This window comes from Dunckerocampus dactyliophorus, chromosome 11, assembly GCF_027744805.1.
Source record: "Dunckerocampus dactyliophorus isolate RoL2022-P2 chromosome 11, RoL_Ddac_1.1, whole genome shotgun sequence".
Lineage (NCBI taxonomy): Eukaryota > Metazoa > Chordata > Actinopteri > Syngnathiformes > Syngnathidae > Dunckerocampus > Dunckerocampus dactyliophorus.
This window is the reverse complement of record NC_072829.1, coordinates 18454627-18473449: the sequence shown is the minus strand read 5'-3', so window position 1 is coordinate 18473449 and position 18823 is coordinate 18454627. Positions and strand designations below refer to the sequence as shown.

Here is an 18823-nt window from a genome sequence, read left to right as displayed (position 1 = left end):
GGGTTATCCCAGCAAAGGAGAAGTGCTGACTGTCACAGATTTAGACAGATTTGTGAACAATATTTGAGCGAAATGGTGACATTGTGTATGTGGAAAACGTTTTACATCTTTGAGTTCATCTCATAAAAAAATGGGAGCAAAAACAAAAGTGTTGCGTTTATATTTTTGTTGAGTGTATTTCATGGCAGAGTGAGGTGTTTTTAGGTCTATACATGGAAAAAATTTGTCAGGAGTGGGATTTGAACCCATGCCTCCATGTGGAGACTAGAATTCCCATTGGTTTGGAAGGACAGAGGCTTGAGTCTGGTGCCTTAGACCGCTCGGCCATCCTGACACATCACACCTTTGATATTTTTACAGGAATGTTAGAGAATGTGTATGTGAAACAGTATTGCATGTTCACATTTTTGTGAAAAATTGGCAGCTTTTCCACACACACATCTCATCCACCCTGCGTTGGTAATAATATACAGATGTGATAATACAGGTAAAATGTCCAGCATACATGCACCACTGTTAGAAAACCTGCAATTTTCACATGTTTATGGCTTGATAGTGATCATGTCTCTTTTTTGTCAAGCGTTGGGATTTCGCATTATGTTTTGCGATCCTTGTACGCACTGTATGTGCTGTTTGATGCATCGGTTTGTTTAGATACAAGAGTAAAAGCTTAGACGGTCAATCCGACCTCAACTGACCTCAACTATTACATTATTTCCCTGCTGTAAATGTACTATCATGTGTAGGAAAAATGTTCTTTTTTAAACGCTTCACTGAGAAACTCTCCGATAAGAATTAGACGATTTCTGTCAGGAATGGGATTTGAGCCCAAGCCTCCACATGGAGACCAGAATTCCCATTTGCTTGGAAGGCCAGCTCCGTGAGTCTGGGTCAGCCATCCTGACAAAACGACTGGAGTTTATCCAAAGAATAAAAACATCTTCTGAGTTCAGTTTTGCTGCTGTTGTTCTAACAGCATCATTCTTTGTGCTGTGTTTTTCATTTTCCTTGTTGGACAAGATGATGCCATCTTTTATTATTTGTCCACTTCCTTGATGTCTTTGACAACAAGTTCTTTGGCTTCCTCTGGTTCTCCATTAGTTGGCGCTCCAAGTACCTTGAATTTCCCCCTGCTTTCTTAAGTCACATGCTTTCTCGGCCATGTCGCTGTTATTTTTCAGATGCTCTTTTATGTCGGTATTTGTCCCTGTCAACTTGCTTCTCTGTTTGTTTTGTGTTTTTTGTTGGTGAACTTCATGATGATACGCAGGTGCGGTGGTGGCACAGTTGATGGCATGCGATCTTATTCTGTTTTATGTGATTTGTTTGTGTATTTGTAGTTGCCCAAAATGTAAAAATACAAATAAGATCAAGTTTATTCATTGCTCTAGTAATGAAGTTCAGTCCCAGATTTTTAGATGAATAATTTGATAATAATAATGTATAATGATTACAAGATAGGGCAGCACGGTGGCGTAGTGGTTAGCATGTTGGCCACACAGTCTGGAGATCAGGAAGATCTGGGTTCGAATGTATATATTTTACAAAATAAACATTTAACAAATTACAATATAGATATACAGTAATCCCTCGCCACTTCGGGCTTCACTCGATCACGATTTTGCAAAAATATATTAGTTAATCATGCTGGTTGAAAGCGGCCTAATAGTATTCAAAAATTGTACATATTTGATGCTTGAATTAAGCATTTTCAAGCATAAAAATGGCAAAATTGACTAAAATTCAAAATATAAGGCATTCAGAAGACGCATTCAAAGAGGTACTCTACACTAGTCACTAGGTGTCAGTAATGTTACTGTAATGTTTGGTGACACACATAAGCACCAGGCTTGACCACCGGAACAACAGGCTTCTACTGCAGGTTTGAACTATCTCCCAACAGGCACAATAAGCCCTAATATAAATCCCGAATAAAGGGACAGGCCACTGTTGCAGTTGTAAAACATGCCAAGCTAATACTCAACTCTGAACTCCCAACCTCACTTCCTGTCCACTTCCCCAGCTCACCGAGCAGTGGAACACATTTACAGCAGCACACATGAACGGTGTGAGCCCTTTTGTCAGTCGCTAGCACGCACACAGAGTGTAAGGTAGTAGAAATGATGTTCGTAGATTACAATATATTGTCATACATTTTAAAATATTTTTTCATTGCACTTTTCTTAAAAGTCATGTTAAAATGTCGTAGACCCAATCTCGTGACTCAACTCGTCCGAGGCCACCCCTACTATTTATACTAGTTTTATGATCAAACTTTGCACACAAACGTTGCACCCCAACTGTGTTGCCTGTGCTGTTATTTTTCTGACAAATACGTCACGTGATGGCGCTGTTTTTAAACCCCACCTCAATTTCTTTACAAACCACCCACTGTAACTTTAGGGGGTTTTAGCTGAATCACTGTGAAATGCGGTACATGTCTTTAGGGGACAGACAAGCACACGTGTCAATTTTGAGCAAGATTGGTTGGAAAAACATGGCTGCCATCAAGCAAAATGTCTTTGCACAGGCAGACAATTCTCCAGAAGCCACTGATTATTTGTTTAGTGATTATCAAGCTTTAATTATAACTGTATTCAGAGACAGTGTGTGTTGCATGATTTTTTAGCACTGAAATGAAAACCAGCCCAAAGAGATGTACGAGTTTTATTTACAAATAATATGCCATTTCATATATACACGTTTGTACATTGCAGGCATGACGAGGCGCCATCTTTTGGAATGTCTCTACAGTCACCCACCACTAGAGGGTATCAAAACCAGGGTCTCCACATGAGTGAAGATGACCTCTGTGTTGGGTGTGGCGGTGACCTCAGCGAGGTGACAGGTGGGTAGTGGAAGACCGTGGGAGCCACGCCAGGCGAGGAGGAAGTCAGCGTGTGCAGGGAGTGCGGGAGCGTGGAGAAAGAGGTGTTGGACGACAGAGGTGACAGACTAGGGGGGAAGGAGAAGTGACAGGCCAAGGTGGGGAAAGGAGGAGAGGAAGTGGAGAAAGAGGGGGAGAACCAGGGGGAGGTGGGAGGCGAGTGGAGCGGCGTGGAGCAAGCGTGAGGCTGAGGCGGGGAATGTATGAGGAGCAGAGAGCTGTCTTTACTCTCAGATGTGCAAATGGCCTCTGCTGACGCCACATCCGGGAGTCTTATCATGCACTTTAAGGATGGCGTGTGATGTTTTGCCATGTGGGCCTGCTGCCGCTGCTTCTCCGTGTGGTTCTTCAGCCCCTCCATGAGGTTGGCTCTCTGCGCCGGTGGTATCTTGTGCATGTAGGAGGCTATTTGAGCCACACACTGCTGAAAACCTGCACCCTCAATGGTGAAGTGAGGAGGACTTACCGCACCACGGCTAACATCTGCTGGTGCATACAATGGGGTGCTTGTCATTACAAGTTGACATGGACATCAGGAGATGTTAAAACGCACAAGACTAACCATTGCTCAGCTTCCTGCCATCTGTCCACTTGTGAAGATACTCCACAGCCAAATCCAGAATCTCTGCCTTCTCGATTTTGGGATTTTGCAGACGCTGTTGGCGGTATGGATGTGAACATGTTCAATGCAGCTTCCGGCACAAATGCATGCTATTGTTTTTCATGAAAACTCACTGGATCTGCTGTATTAGTCAACAATAAGCTTCTTAGTTCTGCGAGACTCTTATTTATTCGATCTCTTCTCTTCTTTTCCACAGCCGGTTTGAGAATCTACACAGAGGGGAATCAACGGTAACGTGTGAGCATCATCTACCCAAGCCTTGCAAAAAAATGCGTCACTTTTTGAACAACCTGAACAAAATCCCTAGTTAGCCTAAGAAAGTATCATTATTCATCTTTTATCTTAGTATATTTTACCATTATGCCATCTTATGCAAACCTTGCATCAAATATCACATATAAAGCTAATGCAGAGGTATTAATCAAGCGATATGTGTCGTACTGACACTATTTCGACTATTAAAACACCTCTCAGTGTGCCAGCCATATAACAACAATAATGTTGTTAAATGATAACAAAAAAAATAGATACAAGTATTGTACAGCATCATATCATAAATCGTTTACATGTTTATTAAAACGTTGTCCTATCTGCTAAGAGAAAATGATGGTAATAATAAAACAAAACTAGAGTAAAATCGTGTATTTTTTCCAACCTGGCAACCCAATTAATACAGGGCCCAATCCTGTTTTTTTGTATTGTAGCAAATTTGTGTTAAAAATTCTTACCCTTTTCCTACTCTTGGTATCATCCTGGACTTTTCGTTCAAAGTTCCTGGTCATGTTTGGTCCAAACGTCCTGTGTGTGTGTGAGAGAGAGGAGCAGCAGCGATCATCATGACGGGGCCATATGTAGGCCTCTTCTCGCCTCTGATTGGCTGGTTGCTGACACTGACCACGCCTCCCTCTGAATGCGTTACAGTCATTATAAAACTTTTTTTTTGGTGACAAAATTAAATATGCTTCACATGGAAATGGGGTCAAGATAAAATTTCTCAGACGATAGAGAAAAGTAAATCGAATAAAATTACAAAAGTACAAATAAAGTACATTTTAAAACGTAAAGAAAATGAATAAAATACAACCAAAAAAATAAACACAACCTGCTTTAAACATTATATTAACCTGACAGAAACTGACAAAAGGCAATGTTTTATATTATATCAACAGAAAATAATAGAAATAAAAACAATAAAATACAATAACAATAAACACATCCCTGTATGTACATCATTTATTTACTTGACAAAACAGTATTTTTTAAATATTATATGGATAGCATATTTTTTTAACATTATGATTATGATTATCTAATGCAAGACCTGCATCGAATGTCCCACCTTAATAACAACAACAACAACAATAATAATAATATATTATTATAATTAATTCGATTTTGGAGATGTTGCAAGTATCAATTTTGCCTTTAAATGTAATTTGTATGTTACATTATTATTGTATTGTATGTATTTTATTTACAAACATCCAAAATCAAATATATTTTTAAATAAATAAAATATAAAATAGAAGAAAAACAATAACATATTTTTTATATTTCAAAAAATTGTTTAACAGTTATATATATATATATATTCCTCATATAGCTGTATAGGAATAAATATTGTTCATAAAGGCTGAATAATATGTGACTTTCATATTCAATAGATTATTTCATTCAGGTTTCAGTGATTTTTTTGGTTCTAAGTGCGAGGCTGGGAAAGGAGTTTTTCTCGTGGGAACAGAAACCAAGTGAGAAAGTGCTCAGCTTTTTATGACGTGCGAGACATCAGCACTTTGCATTAAGTGGCCAAACGAGGCACTCACAGTTTGGTCATAATACAATCATACGCGGGTTTGGGGTGATAAGACACACGCACACATTGTTACGTCGTTTAGCGTCACGTGAACGTGGGCTTTAGATTTGGAACTGTACGGTATAAAGTGTGATGCGTGGAGGAGGGCACCTTGTTCCCATGGGAACAGAGGACACGAGGCCACACGTTTGCGGCGCTGGTGTGATGAAGTGTGAGGATGATGACGGTTACACCGGTGTGTCAAGTGTGCGGCAAGGGGTCAACTTCATACCTCGTGTTTGGACTTCACACCGGCAAGCACGACACTTGTTGGCTTCACGACGCGTTCCCACACTCACACACACACACACGTACACACACACACACACACACACACACACAAACACTCTTTTGTCGGCGTGCTTTGGACACACCCCACAGCTCACGATATTGGGAGTAAACGGTCCACGTGTTGCACACAAAGACACTTAAAAAAACGATTAGGTTTCATTACAAGCTCAGGTAAGCATATTATTGCTCTGATTTAACGGGCAGGTCCCAGTGCCCCCCTTGTTCTTCAATTTTTTTCAATAACAATTCAGTTTTTTTCAGTAAATAATAACCCTTTTAAAATGCTAAAGCAGCGAAGACACACAATACATTTTAAGTCACTAGCAACGCTTTTGACCACGAATGTTACGGTAGATTTATTCTGACAGACACGTTCAAGAAAACTTATTTTAATGTAACACTAGACTTTGATCCAATAAAGAAATACATTAAAAAAATAATAATGTTACCAATGCAAGGAAACATTTTGGTTACTTTGCACTTCAAATAATATTTAAATTTGGTTTACTATTCAAAATTTGAATTCAAGAATGATATTATAAATACAGGTTTTGTGCTTATTCGTGTATTTATTTTTAGTTAGTTATTTAGACCTCATGCTTATGCTTGACACGTAAGTGAAATCTCACATAAAGTAAAGTTTTTAATCCAGTCAGTTAGCTTTATTCTTACTGACATATTAAATATTGGGGTTTTTAGGAGAAAAAGGGGGGGGCACCATTTTTGGTTGAATTAAAATGGGCCAGACATGCTAATTTTATTTAAAAAAACTGTTTTCCCTTTACTGCGGTGCACGAGCCAGACCCCATATGCAGACAAGGAGAGCGTGATGTCCACATATACTACACTATACGGGAGATACGGTATACACTGGACTACGGTGCTTTGTCATTCGAATGAATAAGAATGATGAGAACAATTACAAAATATTGCACTGGTGTCCTATTAAGGAGAAATGATGTGAAATCTGACAAAAAAAATCAGATTCAAAGGTTCATTTCTTTATCCAGCAAGTTAACGTTCTTCTTACTGGGAGGGTAAACGACATTTATTTAGTGTAACAACTAGCAAAAACTGTGAAAGGATATTTTTGCTTTGCTATCTGGGCAGGCTGGGCAGCAGAACCACGTATTTAAAAAAAAAAAAACAATATATGATCTTTTTAGATTCACAAGATGTATTATTATTATTATTATTTAAAAGTGTTGGTCTTTTACTTCTGCAATAGAGCTACTTGATCCCCTGTGGATCAATAAAGTCTGTCTAAGTCTATTTGTATTTGAATACAAGTGCTTTTTATGTATTATATTAATTTGAAAGATGTTTGTGCTTAACACAATACATTTGTGTGATACGTGACATAGAAGTAAAAGCATTTTGGGGTATATTTCTGTTCCTCACACTCCACTCTAACGTATAGGTGGATAGATAGATGGGGTCCTTTGACTGCCGTTGCCATGGTTTCCAGCGTGTTCAGCAGGCCTCCACTAATCGTCCTTCTTTGATTGTAAGCGGAAGTATCAGTGGGTCTTAAAGGCCTCTTCAGCTCTGCAGGATCTCCATGATCCGATCATCCCACTGTTATCTCCACCCTTGAGCCTATTATGAGGATCAGGGTGGCTATATGTGCAGCGTGCACGCACAGACCCCCCCCCCCCCCCCCACACACACACACACACCTCCGTGCACGTACATTAAATATAGTATATCTATATACACACAGGTGGCACGCGATCTGCTCGTGTTATTGTGTACCAAGCACACCTAGTGAAACCAAAACATGTTGGCGCACAGGTGTGAAGTGAGCAATTTGGCCAGCAAAAGTGTGTGTGTGCGTGTGTGTGTGGAGGGAGGGGACAATGGATGCATGATGACATGTTTTGTCACCACTGCACTACTTTGCACACCGATGTACGCAGTTGAGGTGTTGTATTTTTGCATTGTTTTTTTTTTATTGCACTGTTTATTCTATAGTTTTATTGTTATTGTTCTTCTATAGTTTGTCGTACTCCTTCCCCTTCTTATAGCCTGCTACATTTGTCTTCAGGAAGAATTTCATTGTACTGAAAGAGAAACTTGTTTCCTGACTCTATAGATGACCTCTTATCTTGCATATCTTATCTTGTAAGCCGCAGCCGCCCAAATAAACACAGCCTCATGTCAACACGTGTGCATCAATATTGTCCAATCAGAGCATAAACGTGAACGTGCAATTAAAAAAAAAGCAGTATACCATTATAGTATAGCACATGCTCACATAGCCTATACAAAGTATGTCACTTCCACGGTACAAATGTATAAACATAAGTACACATATACACAGTACTGTATGTATAAATACTGTATATTTGTAAACAAATACTATTTAAGTCTGCCTTGTGTGTGTATTTAACAATTGAGGTAATCAAAATACATATTATTATTACGGTATATTTATTTTTAAACCCAATATACATTGTTATATATATATATATATATATATATATAATATTTTTATTATTGTATTTATTATGTTATGATTGTGGAAGCTCTTATATTAAAACTGGGGGGCTCTTTGTTTTATTTTAAATTAATTGCGGTGATGTATCAAAAAAATTGGTGCATCACTGTTATTTGTATAGCTACTTGCATAGCTTTTCTTTTGCATATTGTTTTGCATATTATATATACAGTATATACAGTATATATGTATAGCCTACTGCATGCACCAGTATTTGTCTGATATTGTGGTTGAAGTACAGATTGTCTGCATACGTCCAAGAGGTTTAAATGCAAATGCCAAAGCTTTTTTGTGACCCTCCATGAAAGGCGGGTCCAGTGGTGGGCGTGGCTACCTGCAGGGAAGCCGATAAATGTGCACCGCAGGTATTCATCTACTGCATGTAGACTTGAGCAGCACGACATGAAGGCGTTAACCTCACCAGAGCCTCACAGGAAGAGGATGAGGAGGGTAAGGTAGAAGGGATGAAATGCCAAAAATGACTGTTCTCATTCTAAAAAATGTACGTGTTGTGGTTTTTCCAAAGGTGTCTAAACCTGTGATAGAGAAACGCAGACGGGAGAGGATCAACCACAGTTTGGAGACTTTACGCCTGCTGATGCTGGAAAACACACATAATGAGGTACATGCTAAACATATTACATATGAAGTTCTGTATTTGATGAAGAAATAACTTCAGCATCTTAACTTCTCATCCTTTCAGAAGCTAAAGAACCCCAAAGTAGAGAAAGCAGAGATTCTGGAGAGTGTGGTCCAGTTCTTGAAGTCAGACAAGGAGCTGGTGGAGAAGGATCACCGTGCAATGACATCAGTCCTGTCCAGGGGGCAAACTAGGACCGCCAGCCCCCAGCAGCACGACTACCAGGCCGGCATGAGGTCCTGTCTCCTGAGGATCACACACTTCATAGCCGGTGAGAACCAGGACTCCGCCGCACGTGCTTCCATTGGACTCTCTGAGCCTCAGACGAGTCCATCAACCCCCGGACACGTGCCCCACAAACTGTACCCCCCAAATCCACTGCAGGACGGGATCTCATCTCATCCGTACTTGAGCCGAGGGGCTGATTACCAGTACTGCGATACCAGGAAACTCCTCTCCTCCCCTTCAGCCTGTGTCCAGAGTCCGGGCCCTGTGTGGAGACCCTGGCCCCAGTGAGGACCACCCCCCCATCTAGATTCTATTTTTGATACCACACACCATCATCATGTGTAAATATACTATGTTCAATGTACAGCATGGATACTTTTTCATATCCTATTCTCTTTTTATATGCATTAAGGCCTCTTTTTTTGAAAACATTTTTATTTTTATTTTTATTATGTATAAGAATTGGATTTGAAAGTACATTTCCAGTCGAACTGGTCTTCCAATGTGATGATTCACACATACTTGATCCACATTGGATATGCCCATTGAGATGCTGATGGCTGTTTTTTTTGTCATGGATGTAGAAGATGCATGCGCAAGAGTAACCATTCACAGATTGTCCACCATCCAGACTCCATCCAATCTGCAATTGCATTTTTTTTTTACCCTCTATGGCCAATGCTGCTGTTGCAAACCCTGTAAACATGTTGATAGTGTAAATCAAATAAAGTCACATGACTTCCCAGTTCCAACGAAACTCAAAACAGTGTGCACAGTTCATTCCACTTCATTGGACTGCATGTGCATGTTTACATTTGCATAATATGCACCTTTTTTTAAATCACGTGTGGGGTAGTTGTGCTTTACTGCAAAATACACCGTTCTAAACTTTTTGAAATTAAATTGTTACAAACAGTAGCACAACATTTACTGCTTTTATTGTTTTATGACAAACAAAACTATTGGTGTATTTCATTTGTATTTTTACCAATATATCATGTCTTAAATTAAGTATTACATTATAATAATATGTCAGAAATATGGTATAAAATTGGCCACTAATTACAAAAATCTTTATATACTGTAAAATTATAATGGGATTCCTTTCTTTCTTTTTTTTAACCACTATTAAGTCAGGGTGTCACAAAACACTGATGAGACAAGATTTAAACATTACTTAATAATAATAATAGCACAATGCAAACATATAAAAATATATGACAATATATTGCAATCCACTATTTTAATTTCTACTACATGTTGCACTCTGTGTGTATGCCACCGGCCCTGCCTCCACCCACCAACACAACGAGACTGTATGACTGACAAAAGGGCTCACTCCATTCATGCCGTTGTTCTACGGAACAAACGCGCCAAGGTGCTACAACCAATGCACAGAGTGAACACTCTTCCTGCCCGTTTGGAGGCGGGAGACGAGGAAAACACCCCACGCGTGCACATGGCGATATACTGAGGCCGGCAAAATGATCCAGTTCATTTTCGTTTATTGTGTGATTCATTCATTTATTTATTGTGTGCCCACAAGACATTAACGAGAAATCTTGTCACGTTTTAATCTTGCGAGATCTTGTGACACCCCCACCTATTAAGGTTATGATGTGAGTACAAAATCTTACTTTATTTAGTAAGAATACTTTATCTTCCCAAAAAATGTACAGTTCTCTATAGGCCTATAATTGCTTTATATTATGTTATGTTATGTTATGTTATGTTATGTTATGTTATGCTATGCTATGCTATGCTATGCTATGCTATGCTATGTTATGTTATGTTATGTTATGTTATGTTATGTTATGTTATGTTATGTTATGTTATGTTATGTTATGTTATGTTAAGTTATGTTATGTTATGTTATGCTATGCTATGCTATGTTATACTATGCTATGTTATGGTATGTCAGGTTATGTTATGTTATGTTATGTTATGTTATGTTATGTTATGTTATGTTATGTTATGCTATGCTATGTTATACTATGCTATGTTATGGTATGTCAGGTTATGTTATGTTATATTATGTTCTGTTATGTTATATTAGACATCAAATCTATCTCTTATTTCATGTTTAATTTGCATTCTTTTCACTGCTATGTTTGATATTTATGACATATAATATAAAATTTGCAACTTCTTATTAAAAAAAGTTGTATTGACTATTTAAATACAGTAAAATATCATTTAACTGATGTTTTGATGTTGTATGTTTAATTTGTATTTTCCCACTGTTATCGTTAGTGTTTTAGACATGTTTCCAACTTTTTCCGAAAACAGACTTTTCTCTGAGTATAACGTTATATCATTTAAATTATTTATGCTTTATGTTTAGTTTGTATTATTTCCACGATGAAGGTTAGCACAAAATGTTACTTTTGTGACTTTTCCCGTTATATTATGGTTAGTACTGTATCTAAGGCATATAAGATAACGTGTTTCCAAAAAGGGTATACCATTCTGTATATTTTATATTAGAATGTTACACTGCATCATTATTTGTATTTTCTACTACTCTGCTTAGAGCATCATCACAGTGTGATATCTACACACATATCATTATTTTTTTGTGTCTACTCCCTCCTTTTGAGCACACACTGAAGTAACCAAATTGCCCCATGAAACGCACTAAAAGATGTTGATGATGATCTTCGGGTTGAATTGTGTTTTTTTTAGGACATTTGAAAGTGGAAGATGTGTTAATGGTCACTGCTGTGTGCTTTGCAAAGCTGGGATGACTTACTTATCAACATTACAAAGCACACTTTAATGGCTCTTCCATCCTCAGATGTCCTGCAGAACTTGTTTGTGCACTTCTCCTAAATATTTGTCACCAATTTGGTGAGAGTTGCTGCAAATCAAAATACTGTAGAGGTGGGAAGGTAAGTATTCAAGTATTATTTCTTAGTAGTGTTTTACTTTTAAAAACATTTAGTATGCAAGAATGCTTTTGCAATTAACTGATGTAATCCAGTTTTGGGTTTAAAAGGAGTGCTTTAAAGTATTTAATGTGGTCATAAAAGAAAAATCAGGCTCCCTAAATGGCAGAAAAGCACAATTCTCTTGCAAGACTATAGAGGTGTTAGTCCCGCTGTGCTGCTCCGTGTCCAGGATGCTCTTTGTACATTTTAGGGATTAAAGCTCCTGCAGGAAAAAGCAAATGAATGCAAGGAATGAGATTAGTCTTTCATTAGTGACGAGCATCTGTCTCCATTGGAACGTTCAAAGGACGTCTGCTCACTGTCGGATCACTTTTGAGGGCACTCGTTCACATGGTGCACAGATCATGGAATGAATTCTTCTTTACTGTGTGTGTGTGTGTGTGTGTGTGTGTCCACAAGGCCACCATAGGTCAGGCCCCATCGCCGTTTGGTCACATCCAACACCTTTTGGCGTCGGACGACTAAACTAACACTGTTATATAAGTTGCCACATGCCATGTTGCCTATTATTATTACAATCATGGCGTAGTGTCACATGACACGCGAGGAAGAACTCATTGTACGATACAGTACACGCACACGACACACATTGTTTGGGGTGCGCATCGATAACAACCCAGATACCAAAGATATTGTCAGAATGGAGTCGATACTCGTTTTCTCCCGTGTTTCTTTTCACAAATATTCGCGGTTTTTGGTTTTATTGTTCATACTGTTACATTGTCGATATAGTTATGCTGATTTTGTGTAAAAGGGAATACGTTTTTGGACACAAAAAATGGAATTAGAGGCAATATAGTAGTTTTGGCTTTTCTTTACTTTACTGTTGACACTTTTGACTTTATTTTGCTCAAACAATTGCATGCAATAAAAGGTAATGCTTATATTGTCACATTGTTTTGTATTCTATTTAAATCAGTGGCGGAGCTACTGGCCATCTAGACATTTCGGGTATCGACTTATTGCCACCCCTATGTGAGTAATGGTCCCACCTTGCCCACCCCAGTGAAAAATGTCTGACTCCGCCACTGATTTAAATATTGTTGATCATTTTTTGTTTTGAAAATCTGTCCTGTGTTTTATTGTGATTATAATCACGATGCACAAGTTAAAACCAGTTATGAAATCATTCGATAATCTTGACAAATTTCAAGCAAATACTACTTAGAACAGTATCGGTATCAGCGATATTGGCCGTGTATTTACTCGACACCAGAGCAGTACCAACATTTGCAGTATCGCCTCCACCCGTGGGTTATGATTATGATCAACAAATCGAAGGCGAAATCATTCAATTATACTGCACTGTGAATTGACTTGGTATCGTATCAATACCAAAATGTAGCGGTATCGCCCAACCCCAGCGCACGAAATGGGCAGCGTGGGATGGTTGACACCCACGTGCCAGACACATGCAGGCTCGTGTGCGGCAACAGCCGAAGTGTGACAAGCTAACACGTATGTAGGTGTCACGGTAATAAAATACACCGTGCGTGTTTTTATACCAACATACTATCGGCTGCTCCTGTGTTGTTGGATCAGCTGTGCACCAGTGAAACCAAGCAAGACACGTAAAAGCCCGAAATGTAGGTCTATACAGTATATGCTAATATCTGAACAAAGCATCCACATCTTAGCTTTGTGTTATATGTGACAAAACAAATTAAATATCTAATAATATAGTTAATTGATAATCAATTCATTTTATTTTTACAATATGTAGAGGGCCAATAAGGAGCTGCTGACTGGATATGGCCCCCGGGCAGCACTTTGGACACCCCTGTTGTAGGTTTAGTGACTATGTCTCCCAATACTTTTGTTCATATGGTATAGCAGACGTCATTCACAGGACTGCAATCTATTTGTGGCAGTGGGTTGTGTCTAATTAGCACAATGAATCGTGGCGCATGTGTTTTATTGATGCTATGGGAGACAAAAAGTGAGCGAAAAGCATGAAAAGCAAAGCAAATAAGTTCAGAACTACATTTCTTCTGTCACTTTTTGTGTTTTTTTAGGGCTGTCAAATGATTCCATTTTTAAATCAGATTAATCAAATGGATCAATCACGATTAACCACCATGTGCAACTACTGTATGTCTGAAATACGCCCATTTTTACTGTATTTTATGAACACAAAGACAAACGACAGGATAATACAGTATACTGTATATTTGTATGCATGAACAGCTCCAAATGCACCTAAAAGACAACATGCCTCAAAATATGTTTTCCTACAGTCTCTTTAATAGTAGCAGAACATACTGTTATGAATCACACTTTAATGGCGTTATTAGGAGCAACCAAAGTTGCATTCAAAGACACTACGTCATTTCAGTTGAATTTACGTTTCGGCTTATCATAAAAATATTGTTGTGATGTTTGGAGATTGGACTGTCCCTGAATGCACCTCGAGAATGAGTAAGTGTTGTTCACAGGATGAATGGACAGGAGAGGTGTTTCTGAGTTGGAGATACGTACAGGTATATACGGTGCTTCAATCGCACTGCTGTGGGTGTGTTCAGGTCAGAATAACGTTATAAAAGAGCGTCAGACTCTGGTGATGCTACACTGTGCCTCCATCTGCCGCCATAACAGAGTCGCACGGCTTGCCATGAAGCGCATGTGTTAAGTCCACTTCATTACCGCCATTCATGCCTAATTTTTGACCATTTTTTCCCCAGCAGACCAGGTGCATATGACGTGTTGAGAAGCAATTCCGATGCCATCGACTGCACAGAGCTGTATTGATTCAGAGACGGTCCCATTACAACATGTTTATGAGTGAGGGCAAACGGGTAGCGCCAAATCTATTTCTGGCAGGCCACCACAAATAAATGCATGTATTTTGATTGGTACGGTTGTTTAATTTTCCTCCTTAAAAGATTTGCAGGTGTTATGCACTGTATATATGATGATGATGATGATAGTGTAGTGGATGCAGTAGATCCATCAGTTCCCATCAGCATGCAGCCAGTGTAGTTAAAACCTTTGTGTTGGCCTTCATTTTGTGCTAAAAATTCGAGAAAGAGTTTCATGAAAAAAAAAAAAAAAACCAACAGAAAAAAAGCTGTAAATGCATGTACAAGCACATTTCATTGGCATGGACTCCTACAACTGAGCTATGTGTTGTGTGTGTGTGTGTGTGTGTGTGCTGAGGTTCTTCACTGGGTCAGACTTTTCCCACAGCGAGGCCTTGAGCTTTCTGAAACTCCTGCTGTAAACTGGACAAAAGCTCTCGGTGCTGTTCTGATTTCTTCTCCATGTCTTTCAGAAGCGTCTCGTACCGCTGACTGGAATTGTGAGGGAGGAAAGGAAAAAAAGACATGAATGTAAAAAAATAATAAAAAATGACTGCATGTTCATCATTTTAAAATGCATTCTCCATCAGGCTGGAATGAAGTTTAGAAGACATCGAAATGGAGACACTCTTTGGGCCAAGACAGCTGTTTAAGCAATTTCAATATTTAACCGTAATTAAATAACTCGCTGAAGCATTCAAACATTGTTTTGTAGAGTCTTTGGTGTAAAATACAAAGCTACACAGGTCTTAAATTTCCTTTGGTTTTTGCTGTCAGCTTTGTGGGTCAGAAAGCAAAGCAAGAACAGTCAGGCAACAGCGCCCTCTGGCGGAATAAAAAGCAAACTCCAAATTTTCATGACTTTCGATCCGCGTGTCAAAACTTCTCCAAAAGTTGAAGGCTGTGGGGCAGATGGGGTGCAGGTCATTACACCGGCATGACTCGGTGGTGTAAATGTGGAGCTTCCCATGCCATGCTGACAGAAATGGAGTGTTCTGCTGCACTGAGTGGCATACGGTGTTACCGTCGATGGAAAGGCTTCGTGTGTATGATGAGGCGGACATTGCTCCAAGAGATTGCATCACAATGATCTAAGAATTGTTAGCGCTAACAAACTCTGCAGTGATAGAAACTTTTTTCCACTCGCTGGAAAAGAAGCTTCACACCAGCTGGACCAGATGGACAACTGTCCATCGAGTAAGCCACCGTGATATTGATTCTGATACATGGAGCACATAGTGCTGGATATCACAACACAGCCCATCTAGCGGTGTATGAACAAAGCATGGAATGTGGGCTAATACTTTACAGATGATTTGGTTGTCTATTCGTAGTTGTTCATATGCTTGTTCTTGTTTCCTAGTCAGTGCAGATTGGTGTCCTATCGCATTATTTTGGAGTGGGCCTGTTACCGCTCAGTAGTGGCGAGAGGCTGTGTTAGCTGCTACAATAACAATGTCACTGTAACTTGGTTTATACACAGGTCCATTATGTAAATGGAACTTTGTTCGAGTTTTTTTTTTCTTAGGGCTTTATAGTAGTGCATTGTTATCTCCAAAATGCTAGCTGGGTTTTTGTTTTTTGAAAAGTTTTTCTCTCGTTAGAAGGTGGAGAAAAGAGAAAGACATGTGTGGTCATGTATCACATAAGGATTGTGAATGAGTACAGTTATCCTTTAATGGAGCCTTATGCTACTCATTTCTTTTTTTTATGATAATGGGGCAGTATAGTGAGTTTATTTTGATAAAATACTCCATAAATCTGCATACTTCTCCTCTTGGTCAAAACAGTCAGTTTGGTCAGCCGCCTCACCTGACCACACCTACTCTGTTGCGATTGGTCAGGGGTCTAGGGTATTATTATTATTACTCACATCTCTCCGTTGATGTATTCCAGCCTTTTTGTCACGGTAGCTTTGGCCTCATCCAAGTCTTGTTTCACCAGAACAGGGCCAATGAGTTTGTAGACTGTGTTTGCACTGTCTAGTAGATCCAGCTCCTTGAAATAGAAAACGATGAGTTCAGTAAAGTAGATTAAAAAGTATGCAGAAGCAAAGCACTGAAATGTTACCTCTTTGACGATGTTGTTTTCTGTCAGCTGCGTCTCCAGCTTCTGTCGAGCTGACATGCTCTTGCTGACATCTAAACAGAGGATAGACAGCAGGTAGTAAGGAACATATTTTAAACTAACCCCTTTAATGCACATCTGTAATTGTAAACAACACTTAGAATGAACCAAATGAATACACTAAACTCATTCAATGTAAAAGCCACTGTCCTTATATGGCATTAGCAAGCTACCATAGCTAGAAACCATGCAATGTTATTAAGTACATACCTTTTTGCATCTGAGTATATTTTTCTAACTCAGCTTTCAGTTTCTTTTGAATTGCCTCTGCCATGTTTGTACTTACTTATATAAACAAAACAGTAACTCTGACAATATAGTATATCGAAAGACAAACAGTTAGCTAAATGTGGACCATGAAGGCACGGGAAGCTAACCGGAAAGAGTGGGGTGTATGCGCGTGTGTGCTGCGGATGTTGGTTCAGACCTTCAAAATAAGAGACATTACATTTTGTATCCGAGCATATTTTTTGTAACTGGGCGTTTGGTTTATTTTGAATGGCGTCTGCCACGCTTGTATTTACTTGTACGATTATAATAGTACGTTTGATGATCTAGTTTATGAAAAGCAAAATAAGTAAATGTGGCTCAGTAAAGTTGATAATCGAAAAAGGTAGTTTGTGTGATGCGGATGACCTTCGAAATAAGAGGAATAACATTTTGTATGCATATTTGTGGCGACACCTAACGGGGAAAAGCGGAAAGAGAAACACCAACAGTTACATTTTATTGGTTAATTTTGAGAACCAAATCAAACATGAATAAGCAAACAATTAAACACAAGTCACTTTTATCAATAAAACATAATCGAATACCATCATATTCAATTCATCTGGTGTTATTAGGTCACTTTGCGACTTTTTACGACAACGTTTTTTGACACTGCACATAGTTCATCATTGTCCTGTTGAAAATGGCGTCGTCGTTTTGGAAAGGTGTCGTCGGGATTGGACTTTTTGCCTTAGCACATGCAGCTTTCTCAGCAGCACAGCGTAAGTTTCGTTGACTGAAGTGGGTGACCTGGTGTCGGTAAAATTGTCCGTCAGGAGGGGAGCTCACAAGGAGACGGATTTAACCAGTCTCCCAAGGCCTTGTGGGACGACAGCTAGCTAGCATGATGCTAACTAAGCTCAGCTGCATGAAGTACTGTGTACCTTGCATGGCCGACATCCTTAATTCTTCAGCTGCAGTTTACTTGGCAATTTTCATTATATCAAATGACACATTTGACATGTTTTATCCCATCAGATCGATCTTACATGAGACTCACGGAGAAGGAAAACGAAACCCTGCCAATTGACGTGAGTCTTACTCATTGATACCATGTGTTAAATGATTATTGCACCTTTAGGGCTCTTTGTGATTTCCACCACGGTCTCCTTTGTTTGTGTTGCAGATTGTATTACAAACCCTATTGTCTTTTGTCATGACGTGCTATGGTATTGTCCACATTGCTGGAGAGTTCAAGGACATGGATGCTTCCTCAGAGCTCAAGAACAAGTACGTATAACGTCAGAAGTCTATGTCCTCTTCCACTGTTGGCTCATGCACTGAAAATGCTCATTAGTGTAAGTATGGAAGTGTGCGAATAGTAACAGTAATAGTACATGTATGTATTGGCTCGTGCACTCAAAATGCTAAGTGTAAGTCTGGAAGTGAGTTGACTTGTGCACTCGAGAAGTGTAAGTATGGAGACTCATGCACTCAAAATACTAAGTGTAAGTATGGAAGTGTGTGAATAGGCTCATGCACTCAAAAAGAAAAGGGTTGGTATGGATGCGTGCGAATTGGCTTGTGCATTCAAAATGTGAAGCGTAAGCATGGGAGTGCGCAAGTTGACTTGTGCACTCAAAAGGTGAAGCGTAAGTATGGAAGTGTGCGAACTGATTTATGCACTCAAAATGCTAAGTGTAGGTATAGAAGTGCA

At 39.1% G+C, this 18823-nt stretch overlaps 4 protein-coding genes and 1 non-coding gene across 5 annotated transcripts in view; 2 read left to right on the top strand and 3 right to left on the bottom strand.

Annotated features, from left to right (window-relative positions):
• Window positions 1-224: 224 nt before the first annotated feature.
• On the bottom strand, window positions 225-334 carry trnal-caa (transfer RNA leucine (anticodon CAA)). The gene is made up of 2 exons: window positions 297-334; window positions 225-270 (listed from the first exon to the last, which is right to left on the bottom strand). It is a non-coding gene; the product is annotated as a tRNA-Leu (tRNA).
• A 2440-nt stretch (window positions 335-2774) lies between these two features.
• her11 (hairy-related 11) lies at window positions 2775-4312 on the bottom strand. The gene is made up of 4 exons (XM_054792767.1): window positions 4238-4312; window positions 3623-3718; window positions 3450-3543; window positions 2775-3370 (listed from the first exon to the last, which is right to left on the bottom strand). The coding sequence occupies exons 1-4, from the start codon at window positions 4289-4291 to the stop codon at window positions 2775-2777; spliced, it is 840 nt and encodes a 279-aa protein (XP_054648742.1). The 5' UTR covers window positions 4292-4312.
• Window positions 4313-8504: 4192 nt separating this feature from the next.
• her5 (hairy-related 5) lies at window positions 8505-9308 on the top strand. Its single transcript, XM_054792602.1, has 3 exons — window positions 8505-8602; window positions 8679-8774; window positions 8856-9308. Exons 1-3 carry the CDS (start codon window positions 8555-8557, stop codon window positions 9306-9308), a joined length of 597 nt encoding a protein of 198 aa, XP_054648577.1. The 5' UTR covers window positions 8505-8554.
• A 4561-nt stretch (window positions 9309-13869) lies between these two features.
• pfdn6 (prefoldin subunit 6) lies at window positions 13870-17281 on the bottom strand. Its single transcript, XM_054792207.1, has 4 exons — window positions 17107-17281; window positions 16840-16910; window positions 16643-16767; window positions 13870-15261 (listed from the first exon to the last, which is right to left on the bottom strand). The coding sequence occupies exons 1-4, from the start codon at window positions 17168-17170 to the stop codon at window positions 15141-15143; spliced, it is 381 nt and encodes a 126-aa protein (XP_054648182.1). The 5' UTR covers window positions 17171-17281; the 3' UTR covers window positions 13870-15140.
• A 474-nt stretch (window positions 17282-17755) lies between these two features.
• Window positions 17756-18823, top strand: part of mmgt1 (membrane magnesium transporter 1) — a 2037-nt gene continuing 969 nt past the window's right edge. The window contains exons 1-3 of the mRNA XM_054791324.1: window positions 17756-17888; window positions 18145-18197; window positions 18293-18396. Of these exons, the coding sequence (XP_054647299.1) occupies window positions 17810-17888; window positions 18145-18197; window positions 18293-18396 (236 nt within the window). The 5' untranslated portion in view covers window positions 17756-17809. The remainder of the gene's footprint in view (window positions 17889-18144; window positions 18198-18292; window positions 18397-18823) is intronic.